At 42.4% G+C, this 14,364-nt stretch overlaps 1 protein-coding gene across 2 annotated transcripts; it reads right to left on the reverse strand.

Annotated features, from left to right (window-relative positions):
- Positions 1-156: 156 nt before the first annotated feature.
- LOC112257508 (sulfate transporter) lies at positions 157-14,027 on the reverse strand. Of its 2 annotated transcripts, none has more exons than XM_024431125.2 (3): positions 13,936-14,027; positions 3,339-3,980; positions 157-2,848 (listed from the first exon to the last, which is right to left on the reverse strand). In XM_024431125.2, the coding sequence occupies exons 2-3, from the start codon at positions 3,921-3,923 to the stop codon at positions 1,286-1,288; spliced, it is 2,148 nt and encodes a 715-aa protein (XP_024286893.1). In that variant the 5' UTR covers positions 3,924-3,980; positions 13,936-14,027; the 3' UTR covers positions 157-1,285. The 2 variants fall into 2 exon arrangements, with proteins under 2 accessions (XP_024286893.1, XP_024286892.1); XM_024431124.2 differs by lacking the exon at positions 13,936-14,027 and adding an exon at positions 5,607-5,884.
- Positions 14,028-14,364: the final 337 nt, after the last annotated feature.

Raw genomic sequence — 14,364 nt, forward strand, 5'->3', positions numbered from 1 at the left:
ATGATCAAACAAAGTAGTAGGCCTAGGCTGTATATGGCTGAGCACAGATGAAGTGTTGTCCAATGCTCCATGTTTGCCAGTTAATAATTGACACACTGCGTGCTGAAAATGGCATTCATTATAACTTCACAGTTTCAAAATCATTAGTCATTTAAATTACACAATGTATTGTAATAGTTTATTAAACCATGGATTTCCAGATACTGTATAAATATACAAAATTATTGTTTATTTTGGTAACTCAAATGTACAGAATTTAAGCTATATTAAATGGGAATTTAATTATTTGATGAGATTCCAAACTTCAAAAGTTAATCTGAAAAGTCAACTAATATTGTACATCTTGAGGTAACATATTGGATTAGTAACCATAGGTTGTGTTTTAGAAAATAAATTGTGAAGTCGAAATGTACTATGTTACGGTGAATCTGTCCTGGCCAAACTCAAAATGTAACATAAAATATATTGATACTCCCTTGATTATTAATTGGATGGTCAATCATAAATCCCCTATAAAACATCCAGCGCATTAACAGTATCACTGACACATGGTCATCACTGTACAAAAGCTTGCTTGTCTTATAATTCAAGTATAACATTAAGGGAATATTTTGTTGTTGAAAAGTTCAATAGGTTCCTATACTGTTAACTGTAGCTGTATGTTATGTATTGATTGAGGAGTCAAGTAAAATCTCCCTCCAAACACTTCCCTTTTGGCATTATTCCATTTGAGGATTCTTAATCAGCATATTCATCTATTAAAATGTAAAACATTATGTATTGATGCCTCTAAGTGAGGAGCAAAATTACCAGTGATGCTGTTTGCTCACTTTATCTTTCATAATCTTGCATACATACACTATTTAACTCTTCAACTACTCATTCTCCCTCACATTAAAAAAACCTTGTTCTTCTGTCTCAGTCTACACCAGAGCCATTTATTTCCATTTCCATTTATTTGGATATATATGGCTCTAGTCTAGTGGAGGTTGTGGAGGGGAGGATGGCTCATAATAATGCCCGGAACGCAACAAATGGAATGGCATCAAATACATGGAAACTATGTGTTTGATGTATTTGGTCGCATTCCACTGATTCCGCTCCAGACATTACCACGAGCCTGTCCTCCCCAATGAAGGTGCCTCCAACCTTTCTGTGCGTCACCAATGGATGTACATCGGGGTTCTCCAAATCTGTTCCTAGAGATCTAGCCTCCTGTAGGTTTTTACTCCAACCCCAGTTTTAACTAACTTGACTCAGTTTATCAACTAACAACTGTGCTAGATTAGGGTTGGATCGAAAACCTACAGGACGGTAGCTCTCGAGGAACAGGGTTGGAGAGCTCTGATGTAGAAGCTGCCCTGTCATTGGCAAATCGAACTGCAGCATGTACAGTGTAAAATGACAAGTTTTCCATGTCTTTGTCAGCCTTCCCAAAGAAAGAGCCTTGACTGAGAGAATCTATGACCGTGGTGTTGCAGCTCGCTAGCAGCACCGTGACACCCACCTCCTTATAGTCTTTAAGGATCCCTTTGAAGGTTTGCATTCCTGTTGAGTCTATGAAGGGCATGGCAGAGCAGTCTAAGATGATCGTATGTAAGTCAAGTTCTCTGGAACCCAGCCCTACCTTTACCTCTCCATTAGTCTTGTGGGCTCTCCCAGCCTCCTTCGCTGCCAGTGTTTCCCCTTTTTTCTCTGCTTTCCTCCTCCTGGTCATCTCCAGGAAGGGTGCCAAGCCCACGGCTTTGTACAGGGACTTCAGGAAGAAGTCATTGTTTGCATAGTACAGCGGGGCCTGGAAACGGAAGATCTTTACTTTAGAGAGAGACATGAGGTTTTCATACTCCTCCATATCCTCGTAGTGGGCAGTGTCATGGATCTGTCCCAGCAGAGAAACCTTGGGCTTCTGGGTCTGGACGATGATACAGAGCATAGAGAAAACTACCCCAACCACCAGCCCCATCTCCACACTGATCAGAGCTGAGGCACTCATCGTCACCATCCAGACAACAGCGTCCATCTTACTGATGCGCCACTTACTGGGCACGTCTCTGAATTTACGGAGCGCACCCCTCAGGCTGACGATGATGATACAGGCCAGGACGCACTTCTGGAGGGAGTAAAAGAGGGGGGCAAAGAAGAGTAGGACCAGGAGAACGACAAAGGCACTCACAATGCTGGAGACCTGAGTCTGGCAGCCCGTGGAGTCTTTCACCATAGTCTTAGCCAGGGCAGCGCTGGTGGTAAAACAGTGGAAGAAAGAAGGGATGATGTTACAGAAAGCAATGGCCAACATCTCCTGGTTGGGGCGAACGGTGTAGCCGTTCTTCTTGGCAAACATCTCAGAGAGGGAAACCGTGAAGGCAAAGCTGATCACAGCCAGTGGGATGGCGTCGAAGGCCACCCTGGGCATCAACCCAAAACTGGGCACCTTAGGGGGGATGAAGCCTGTGGGGATAGCCCCAGAGACATTGGAGTCGTACCGTCTATGAAAGTCTCCAAAGTGGGACGCCAGTGTAGCGATCGCCACCACCACCAGCTCTGTGGGCAGGGGGATTTTAAGACGGTCCTTGAAGCGCTCTTGGAGCTCCTTCCCCGCCACCAGGACGGAGATGCAGATGGCACTGGTGATCAGGTCACAGTAGTTGGTATTCTGGATGTTGCTTAAGATGTTGATCCAGGTGACCACCACTGTTCCATACCCCTGGTGGCGAGGGATCTTGAGCCCCAGGAGGTACTTGGCTTGGACGGTGAGGATGGTGAACGAGGCGCCAGTGGCGAAGCCGTCCAGCATGGGGGCAGAGAGATAGACAGAGACAAAGCCCAGTCTAAACACAGCCATCAATACCTGGAAGGAGACAACCATTTTTATCAGATAGTTCATTTAATCTATTCTGAAGGTCAATATATTCAGCACAGTCATCTTTGATGTACAGATGTAGGATCTTCATTTGATCACTCGTTTATTGGCGAGAACTTTCCTGTACAGCAGGAAATGGAAACTTGTACCGTATTCAAGGCTTAAAAAGGCTTCTAAAGTTTGTAATTTCCCCTTAAAAATGTCAGACGTGATTTGCCCTAATGATAAATGTATCAACACCTACAATAAATTCCCATGAATTATAATCTACATAATTTCCTGTTGCTGCAGGAGTTATTTTCTGCTGTAGAAATATGGTTCATATTAAGATCCTACATCTGTAGGGGATCTACAATGTTTATGACATCAGTGTTTAATCAAGTAAAATCATTTCAGGAGTAATTGTTACATCTTTTTCACAAAATCTTCAAAGCAGTTTTGAGAGTGATGAATCAGAGTGGTTGAGTTGAAAATGTACCTGGTAAATCCCAACCAAAAATGTCATGGCTGCTGCGATACTGATGGCATAACATTCTTTCCCACATTCCATGCCGAAGGCCCCCATGGTCAGGTTGACGGCTGAGCTGTCTGAGTCAACTGTCACATTCAAGATTCCATCTGCTTTGGTGTCATCCAAATCGAACCCTGCCATATACACCTCTCTGTCCACCACTTGGCCCACCATAAGGCTCATCAGACTGAATATGCCCACAGACACATGCCTGGAGGTCCCCATGAAGAAGTAGATGATGTTGGCGAAGAAGGAAGTGTAGAGGCCATAGATGGGGTCTACTCCGGCCAGCAGACAGTAGGCGATGGCCTGAGGGACCAGGATGATGCCTATGACGAGGCCCGACATTAGATCACCCCAGATATACTCTTTCAGCTTGTACTTGGGCAGCCAGAGCACCACAGGGAATAATCCAGTCAGGGTTGTCTTGACCCTGGGCATGGAGCAGGACAGGCTACGGCTCAGCTTGGTCTTCAGGATGGCCATGGGCTCTTTCCGCTTCCTGACCCTCCGCTCCAGGTGGGGAACTTCTGTGACCTTGGCTTCCTCCATGGCCTCCGGAAGGGGTAGGCTGTGGTGGTGGTCTTGGTGTGGCGCTTAGCCGTGCTCCTGGAATGAATCAGACAGAGAACCTTCACTCATCATGATACTCTTTGATCATTAGATAGTGTTTCCTCCCTGAAAGGAAACAATGATTAAACACAGCAACTTCCAAGCTAGCATTGGAATTCAAGGGGTGTTACATCACTCACATAGTCTGCTAGTTAAACTTTGATGGGTAGTGTAGACCGATGAAATTGTAAGTGATTTAGTAAAAATAGCTTCACTGTATGGATAACATGAATACATTGAAAAGCAATAAACATGTCATTATATATGAGAGATAAGTTAGACTATTCTCATAGAGCCTGCTGTTGATGTGCTCTCACATCCAGTTCAATATTGCACAGCGATGTTCAGCACAGTGGCAATGGAAAAACTTACTCAAGGACCATATCTGTCAACTCATCTCAGATTGCCCCTCAATCCAAAGACAAACACAGACAATGTATTGACAGTCCATATACAGTGCCACGAATGAATATTTCCACTTTCTGATTTTCTGGACTTTGACTAGGCCGTTCCAAAACTTTAAATGTGTTGCTTTTCAGACATTCTGATGTAGTCTAGCTTGTGTGTTTTGTATCATTATCTTGCAGCTTGACCCAGCTGCGCTTTAGTTTCAGCTTACTGACGGATGGCCTGACATTGTCCTTTAGAATTCTCTGATACAGAGCAGAATTCATGGTTCCTTCAATGGTGGCAAGTCGTCCAGGTCCTGAGGCAGCAAAGCATCCCCAAATTAAATAAATGAAATACGTATCAAAATGTTGTGTTTGTTGTTCATTCAGGTTCCCTTTATCTAATATTAGTTGTTTTTTTAAAGATGACAACGTTCAGTGTAAAAATATGCAAAAATAGAGAAAACCTGAAAGGGGAAAAATACATTTTCACAGCACTGTATGTATTTTTGCATTTGCTTATTTTAATGTGTGATTGTATTACTTTTTATCCTGCTGATTAGCTTGTGTATGTAAAGTGACTGGGGGTCTTGAAAAGGGTTCAAAATCAAATATGTTATTATAATAATTATTATTATCATATAAAATCCCAATATATCTTAAATGGGACCTAACCGGAAAGTATCAAAGCATGCCTCTAATGATATCAGTGAAAAAAACAAAAAATGACTCCATTTCCCGCTGTGGACAGTCTGAACATCCCTAGATTGAGATGAATGGGTAATACAGACATTCACCATAGAGCCGTTCATGTCTCATCATGTCTTCAGAAGCACTAAACGATGCAGTATATGATAACTAGGATGATAATCCCTTACAGTAGCAGTACACAGAAGATCAAGTCATCATTATGTCTCATCCTAACCTCATTACAACTGTCTAATGGGCTTTAATTCCTGCTTTTACTTTGTGTTGCCGAAGTCAACACCCACCCCCCATGTACAGCAATAACTGCACTAAGGGGACTCAAATAGTAAGAGAAATTTTAGGTAAAAAATCTAACTGGTAGACACTCCAGATTTGAACACTATTTTTAACACTCTCTCCTCTAAATGATATTTTATACCTGTATTAAAACATCTAAATGCATGATATGGCATGCATACTGTAGGTTACAAAGTTAGGCTACTTGTTATTTTAGCAACATTCAGGCTGAGGTAAAACAATAACTCACCCACACTGTGTTCTGCCAACCCAAAGAGGAATGCAAACTGGGTGTCTTAGTTTTATAGTCAGGTACATGTATCTTCAGGTATAACTGAAAATAATCACCGCTATCTGTACTGTCCCTAACACTTAAAGCCAACGTGTCACATGCTCGCTCGCTCTCTCTCTCTCTACTTTTGTCTCCCCCGTCTCCACTGTCTCTCTGGCAGTGTCATACATGCACCTCGCTCACTTCCCCCGAGGAGACTGACAAACCGGTTTCTGTGGCAAATTTATGTTGGATGAGAATGAAGATAAGGGCAACCCTTGGCCTGACACTGATCATTATCATGGGGAGGGGGGCACTGTCTCATCGAGTCAAGATCAGGGCAATAGGGTAACATAAGTCAATCGTTTACTGGCTGGTGTGGCTTATCTTCCACAGTGTTACTATTCAGACTTAACCTGGGATCTGGTTGTCCAACTGAAATTGAAGAAGGGTCACAAATTGCAAAATCCAAACTGTTCACATAGTTCCAGTTGATACCGTAGCCTGGTATGGATGCCTTACCACAGATTGGGGCTTCATTCACTATTGAATGGACACCAGGTTACCGATCCCTGCTCTCAGTTTATCAATGTATTGCATTCATTTACATAATATACAGTGCCTTGCGAAAGTATTCGGCCCCCTTGAACTTTGCGACCTTTTGCCACATTTCAGGCTTCAAACATAAAGATATAAAACTGTATTTTTTTGTGAAGAATCAACAACAAGTGGGACACAATCATGAAGTGGAACGACATTTATTGGATATTTCAAACTTTTTTAACAAATCAAAAACTGAAAAATTGGGCGTGCCCCTTTACTTTCAGTGCAGCAAACTCTCTCCAGAAGTTCAGTGAGGATCTCTGAATGATCCAATGTTGACCTAAATGACTAATGATGATAAATACAATCCACCTGTGTGTAATCAAGTCTCCGTATAAATGCACCTGCACTGTGATAGTCTCAGAGGTCCGTTAAAAGCGCAGAGAGCATCATGAAGAACAAGGAACACACCAGGCAGGTCCGAGATACTGTTGTGAGGAAGTTTTAAGCCGGATTTGGATACAAAAAGATTTCCCAAGCTTTAAACATCCCAAGGAGCACTGTGCAAGCGATAATATTGAAATGGAAGGAGTATCAGACCACTGCAAATCTACCAAGACCTGGCCGTCCCTCTAAACTTTCAGCTCATACAAGGAGAAGACTGATCAGAGATTCAGCCAAGAGGCCCATGATCACTCTGGATGAACTGCAGAGATCTACAGCTGAGGTGGGAGACTCTGTCCACAGGACAACAATCAGTCGTATATTGCACAAATCTGGCCTTTATGGAAGAGTGGCATGAAGAAAGCCATTTCTTAAAGATATCCATAAAAAGTGTTGTTTAAAGTTTGCCACAAGCCACCTGGGAGGCACACCAAACATGTGGAAGAAGGTGCTCTGGTCAGATGAAACCAAAATTGAACTTTTTGGCAACAATGCAAAACGTTATGTTTGGCGTAAAAGCAACACAGCTCATCACCCTGAACACACCATCCCCACTGTCAAACATGGTGGTGGCAGCATCATGGTTTGGGCCTGCTTTTCTTCAGCAGGGACAGGGAAGATGGTTAAAATTGATGGGAAGATGGATGGAGCCAAATACAGAACCATTCTGGAAGAAAACCTGATGGAGTCTGCAAAAGACCTGAGACTGGGACGGAGATTTGTCTTCCAACAAGACAATGATCCAAAACATAAAGCAAAATCTACAATGGAATGGTTCAAAAATAAACATATTCATGTGTTAGAATGGCCAAGTCAAAGTCCAGACCTGAATCCAATTGAGAATCTGTGGAAAGAACTGAAAACTGCTGTTCACAAATGCTCTCCATCCAACCTCACTGAGCTCGAGCTGTTTTGCAAGGAGGAATGGGAAAAAATTTCAGTCTCTCGATGTGCAAAACTGATAGAGACATACCCCAAGCGACTTACAGCTGTAATCTCAGCAAAAGGTGGCGCTACAAAGTATTAACTTAAGGGGGCTGAATAATTTTGCACGCCCAATTTTTCAGTTTTTGATTTGTTAAAAAAGTTTGAAATATCCAATAAATGTCGTTCCACTTCATGATTGTGTCCCACTTGTTGTTGATTATTCACAAAAAAATACAGTTTTATATCTTTATTTTTGAAGCCTGAAATGTGGCAAAAGGTCGCAAAGTTCAAGGGGGCCGAATACTTTCGCAAGGCACTCTATGTGACAAATATGGAAATGAAAAAACAAATGCACATGCTTTTCAGAACCAGACTTTTTTAATTAGACAGAATGTCCTGTTTCCAGAAGCCTAGGGAAAGGGGGATACCTAGTCAGTTGCTGAATGACTTCAACTGAAATGTGTCTTCCGCATTTAACCCTACCACACTGAATCAGAAAGATGCGCTTACTTCGTAAGGTCTGTGTTCACGTACATTATTTTTTACTTCTTCTTTGCATATTAGTCATCATTGATGGACTACTAAAATATGTGTTGTGTTTCTGGTTTATAGCTATGTCAAAGACTTAACCAGTGCAGTCAAAATTCAGTTGTTCCTTTGTTTTGTATCATATTGTACAACAGCTGAGGAAACTAATGCTGTAAAAGTGTGAACAAATTTGATCAGTGTTATTTCCTGACAGTTGCTGGTTGAAAATGAAATCTACATAGGACCTTCTAATCAGCAGGTTTGCATGGGCGGGAGTTTCGGCTTGCCTGGTGACATCACCAGGGGGTAAATTGGTTAATTGACCAAAAACAAAGAGAGTTCCGAACCTCTTTGCAAATAACAGCTAGTTTTCAGTTTTCCCCTCCCAACTCCGACTACTCACAGACAGTCCTAGCAAAATCCTTTATTGCGGAATATTTTTTAGCAAAAAGCTATTTTTGTCTGTTTGTTTACATTTTTTATTATTACATACAACACATACTGTATAACACAAAACAAAAAAACTCAATGAAATGAAAGGAACTATAGAAAACATTCAAATGTGTCTGGTTTATGTTTGATTTTGTAATGTCTAATGGGATGTAGTTAGATAGTTCAGTCCTCTAGTTTGTTATTAAGGGCGGATATGAGGCTTTCTAATTGATGGCTCAATTTTTTTCTCTCCAGCAATTCGATATCTGTGACCAAGGGTTCCCCCCAATTTCTTCCTTTAGATCTGTTTCCCGTTTTTTCCTTTTAGGTTCTGAGAGTTTCAAACAACCCTTGAAAAACTTGGCAATCAACTTCTTTGGCATAGCAGCCTCTTTCAGTATTTTTTCTATGTAAGATGCCTTAGGTTCATAGGTTCTTCAAATAGCCACCCTTTGCCTTGATGACAGCTTTGCACACTCTTGACATTCTCTCAACCAGCTTCACCTGGAATACTTTTCCAACAGTCTTGAAGGAGTTCCCAGATATGCTGGGCACTTGTTGGCTTCTTTTCCTTCACTCTGAGGTCCAACATAATTTTTTTTATTTCCCCTTTATTTAACCAGGTAGGCCAGTTGAGACAAAGTTCTCATTTACAACTGCGACCTGGCCAAGATAAAGCAAAGCAGTGCGACAAAAACAACACAGATTTATATATGGGATAAACAAACATATAGTCAATAACACAATAGAAAAATCTGTATACTGTGTGTGCAAATGAAGAAGGAGGTAAGGCAATAAATAGGCCAATAGTGGCGAAGTAATTACAATTTAGCAATCTACACTGGAGTGATATATGTGCTGATGAGGATGTGCAAGTAGAAATACTGGTGTGCAAAAGAGCAGAAAAACAAAACCAAATATGGGGATGAGGTAGCTAGTTGGTTGGATGGGCTATTTACAGATGGGCTGTGTACAGCTGCAGCGATCGGTAAGCTGCTCTGACAGCTGGCATTTAAAGTTAGTGAGGGAGATATAAGTCACCAACTTCAGTTATTTTTGCAATTCGTTCCAGTCATTGGAAGCAGAGAACTGGAAGGAAAGGCGGCCAAAAGAGGTGTTGGCTTTGGGGATGACAAGTGAAATATACCTACTGGAGCGCGTGCTACGGGTGGGTGCTGCTATTGTAACCAGTGAGCTGAGATAAGGTGGAGCTTTACCTAGCAAAGACTTGTAGATGACCTGGAGCCAGTGGGTTTGGTGACAAATATGTAGCGAGGACCAGCCAACGAGAGCAAACAGGTTGCAGTGGTGGGTAGTATATGGGGCTTTGGTAACAAAACGGATGGCACTGTGATAGACTGCATCCAATTTGCTGAGTAGAGTGTTGGAGGCTATTTTGTAAATTACATCGCCGAAGTCAAGGATCGGTAGGACGGTCAGTTTTACGAGGGTATGTTTGGCAGCATGAGTGAAGGAGGCTTAGTTGCGAAAAAGGAAGCCAATTCTAGATTTAACTTTGGATTGGAGATGCTTAATGTGAGTCTGGAAGGAGAGTTTACAGTCTAGCCAGACACCTAGGTATTTATAGTTGTCCACATATTCTAAGTCAGAACCGTCCAGAGTAGTGATGCTAGTCGGGCGGGTGGGTGTGGGCAGCGATCGGTTGAAGAGCATGCATTTCGTTTTACTAGCATTTAAGAGCAGTTGGAGGCCACGGAAGGAGTGTTGTATGGTGTTGAAGCTCGTTTGGAAGTTTGTTAAAACAGTGTCCAAAGAAGGGCCAGATGTATAAAGAATGGGGTCATCTGCATAGAGGTGGATAAAACAATCACCCGGCAGCAAGAGCGACATCATTGATATATACAGAGAAAAGAGTCAGCCCGAGAATTGAACCCTGTGGCACCCCCATAGAGACTGCCAGGGGTCCGGACAACAGGCCCTCTGATTTAACACTCTGAACTCTATCTGGGAAGTAGTTAATTAACCAGGCGAGGCAGTCATTAGAGAAACCAAGACTGTTGAGTCTGCCGATAAGAATACTGTGATTGACAGAGACGAAAGCCTTGGCCAGGTCGAAGAAGGCGGCTGCACAGTACTGTCTTTTATTGATGGCGGATATGATATTGTTTCGGACCCTGAGCGTGGCTGAGGTGCACCTGTGACCAGCTCGGAAACCAGATTGCATAGCGAAGAAGGTATGGTGGGATTCGAACTGATCTCTGTTTGATTCGAACTGATTGATCTTTGTTAACTTGGCTTTCAAAGACTTTAGAAAGGCAGGGCAGGATGGATATAGGTCTGTAACAGTTTGGGTCTAGAGTGTCTCCCCCTTTGAAGAGGGGGATGACCACGGCCACTTTCCAATCTTTAGGAAGCTCAGAAAGAGAGGTTGAACAGACTAGTAATAGGGGTTTCAACAATGGTGGCAGATCATTTTAGGAAGAGAGGGTCCAGATTGTCTGGCCCAGCTGATATGTAGGGATCCAGATTTTTCATTTTTCAGCTCTTTCAGGACATCAGCTGTCTGGATTTGGGTGATGGAGAAGCTGGTCGGGGTTGGGGTAGCCAGGTCGAAAGCATGGCCAGCCGTAGAGAAATGCTTATTATCGTGGATTTATCAGTGGTGACAGTGTTTCCTAGTCTATGTGCAGTGGGAAGCTGGGAGGAGGTACTCTTATTCTCCATGGACTTTACAGTGTCAGGGTGTTTTTGTGCTGGTCAAGCGCAGTCAAGTCTGGAGTGAACCAAGGGCTATATCTGTTCTTAATTTTTTTTAAATTGAAAGGGGCATGTTTATTTAAGATGGTGAGGAAAGCACTTTTAAAGAAGAACCAGGCATCCTCTACTGACTGGATGAGGTCAATATCCTTCCACGATACCCGGGCCGGGTCGATTAAAAGGGGCTGCTCGCAGAAGTGTTTTAGGGAGCGTTTGACAGTAATGAGGGGTGGTCGTTTGACCGCGGACCCATAACGGACGCAGGCAATGAGGCAGTGATTACTGAGATCCTGGTTGAAAACAGCAGAGGTGTATTTAGAAGGCAAGTTAGTCAGGATGATATCTATGAGGGTGCCCATGTTTACGGATTTGGGGTTGTACCTGGTAGGTTCCTTGATAATTTGGGTGAGATTGAGGGCATCTAGCTTAGATTGTAGGACGGCCGGGGTGTTAAGCATATCCCAATTTAGGTCACCAAGCAGTACGAACATCTGACGATGGATGGGGGGCAATCAATTCACATATGGTGTCCAGGGTACAGCTGGGAACTGAGGGGGGTCTATAACAAGCGACAACAGTAAGGAACTTATTTCTAGAGAGATGGATCTTTAAAAGTAGAAGCTCGAACTGTTTGGGCATAGACCTGGATAGTATGACAGAACTCTGCAGGCTATCTCTACAGTAGATTGTAATTCCACCCCCTTCAGCAGTTCTGTCTTGACGGAAAATGTTGTAATTTGGGATGGAAATTTTCGCATTTTTGGTTTCCTTCCAAAACCTCATCCCAAACCATCTCAGTTTGGTTGAGGTCGGGGGATTGTGGAGGCCAGGTCATCTGATGCAGCACTCCAACACTCTCCTTCTTGGTAAATTTGTGTTTCTTGGCCAAAGCAAGTCTCTTCTTCCTATTGGTGTCCTTTAGTTGTGGCTTCTTTGCAGCAATTCAACCATGATGGCCTGATTCACACGGTCTCCTCTGAACAGTTGATGTTGAGATGCGTCTGTTACTTGAACTCTGTGAAGCATTTATTTGGGCTGCGAATTCGGAGGCTGGTAACTCTAATGAACTTATCCTCTGCAGCAGAGGTAACTCTGGGTCTTCCATTCCTGTGGCGGTCCTCACGAGAGCCAGTTTCATCATAGCGCTGACGGTTTTTGCGACTGCACTTGAAGAAACTTTCAAAGTTCTTGAAATGTTACGTATTGACTGACCTTTATGTCTTAAAGTAATGATGGACTGTTGTTTCTCTTTGCTTATTTGAGCTGTTCTTGCCATAATGTGGACTTGGTCTTTTACCTAATAAGGCTGTCTTATGTATACCACCCTACCTTGTCACAACACAACTGATTGGCTTTACTGCATTAAGAAGGAAAGCAATTCCACAAAATAACTTTTAACAAGGCACACCTGTTAATTGAAATGCATTCCAGGTGACGACCTCATGAAGATGGTTGAGAGAATGCCAAGATTGTGTCATCAAGGTAAAGTGTGGCTATTTGAAGAATCTCAAATATAAAACATTTTTTGATTTGTTGAACACTTTTTTGGTTACTCCATGTTTCCATATGTTTTATTTCATAGTTTTGATGTCTTCACTATTATTCTACAAGGTTGAAAATAGTAAAAATAAAGAAAAACCCTTGCGTGAGTAGGTGTGTCCAAACTTTTGACCGGTATGTTGTAGTGTAAGGATGTTTATATGATGTACTGTTTCATCTTTTGTTTTATATGTAATGTAAGTGTTTTAATATGTTTGGACCCAAGGAAGAATGGGAATCCCTAATAAGTACAAATATAAATACAAATAAGATTTCTGAGTTGTAAGAACGTAAAGAAATCGGCCTTGGACAATCCAAATCTTTCTTGTAATTGAATGAATGACAATAGAGATCCATCATAGGACACGTGTTCAAAATGAATGATGCCACTTTGGAACCAGGACTTAAGGGTGTTATCATTAAATGCTGGAGGGAAGGTGGGGTTATTCCAAATAGGGGTGCTTGGTGATATTGGTTCTTTCCACCTCATGAATTTATATACATTTTCCCAAATATAAATGGAATTGAGAGTCATTGGATTGTCTGTTTTTTCCTTCAGTGCCTTGGTCCCGTAGTAGTAACAATTGCTTTGTGTGACATGTGTTTCATAGTGAATGGCACTAATGTTGGTGGGCTGAAGAAGTGGCATTCAACAGACCCCTCTCCAACAGAGTAACGGGCTTCAGTAGAGTAATGGTACTAAATTACTGTAATCTGTAAAGGGAGGGGTCGCTCATTGTTGTTTAAGTGTGACAATGTGCAACACAATACAGTTCATCATCAGTTTATATACAATGCATTCCAGACAGTATATACCTCTTGAAAAACCTGTATATGTGAAAAACATGCAGAGAGGAATACACCATGCTGCTGAAACATTTACCTTTCAAGTTAATATTGAAATGAGGACGTTATTATAAAACACATAAATAAATAAGGCAATACCTTGTTTTGTAAATGTGTAAGTATATACTGTAGAAGGCGCACTATACGTAACAGATCTGAGAGGATTAAAGCTCTGTCTCTGCAAATACACTAGAGTCGGGATGTTCTCTGATGTACTATTCATTCTCAGTCTAGACATGTATCTGTTTTAGCTACAAAGCCCCTCTGCAGGGGTCCATCTGTGGCTGCACAGAGACAGAGCCAACATTGTGAACAAGGAAAGGAGACTCACCCTGACATAAGGAATGTGAAGGCTTGTGAGAGGACACAGTAGCCATGCCTCCTCTTCTGAGATCTTCACTGTGCGCACACCCACAGGCCTGATTCCGTACAACCGGATGGAGCAAAGCATGATGGGAATAGCAGCCTCATTCTCATCCAGGCACCACTCATCTAATCCTCCAATCACAGAGCGAGAGAGGAGGGGACAGGGGATGGGTTGTGTGGGATGGGTTGTTACCATGGAGACTGAGGCATCCATTCACTGATGGGACTGAGAGTCTGTGTGAGGGGGTGGAGGGAATGAACAGTCACTCTCGAAGACACAGACTGATCATGAACTGTGTTGTACGTGTTATATAGGTTGCCAAATATATAATGCTTTCTCTAGGACATTGTCACATCACTAGCACTGTTACTTTGTAAAATGTGTCACTGCCAA

Source organism: Oncorhynchus tshawytscha, linkage group LG09, assembly GCF_018296145.1.
Source record: "Oncorhynchus tshawytscha isolate Ot180627B linkage group LG09, Otsh_v2.0, whole genome shotgun sequence".
NCBI classification, from domain to species: Eukaryota; Metazoa; Chordata; class Actinopteri; order Salmoniformes; family Salmonidae; genus Oncorhynchus; species Oncorhynchus tshawytscha.

What these genes read in the sequence shown, in the direction of transcription:
- LOC112257508 (XM_024431125.2), bottom strand. Translation starts at nt 3,923, where the DNA reads ATGGAGGAAGCCAAGGTCACAGAAGTTCCCCACCTGGAGCGGAGGGTC. An exon ending in TTTTGGTTGGGATTTACCAG is followed by an intron (nt 2,849 to 3,338) that starts GTACATTTTCAA and finishes GTCTCCTTCCAG; the next exon opens with GTATTGATGGCTGTGTTTAG.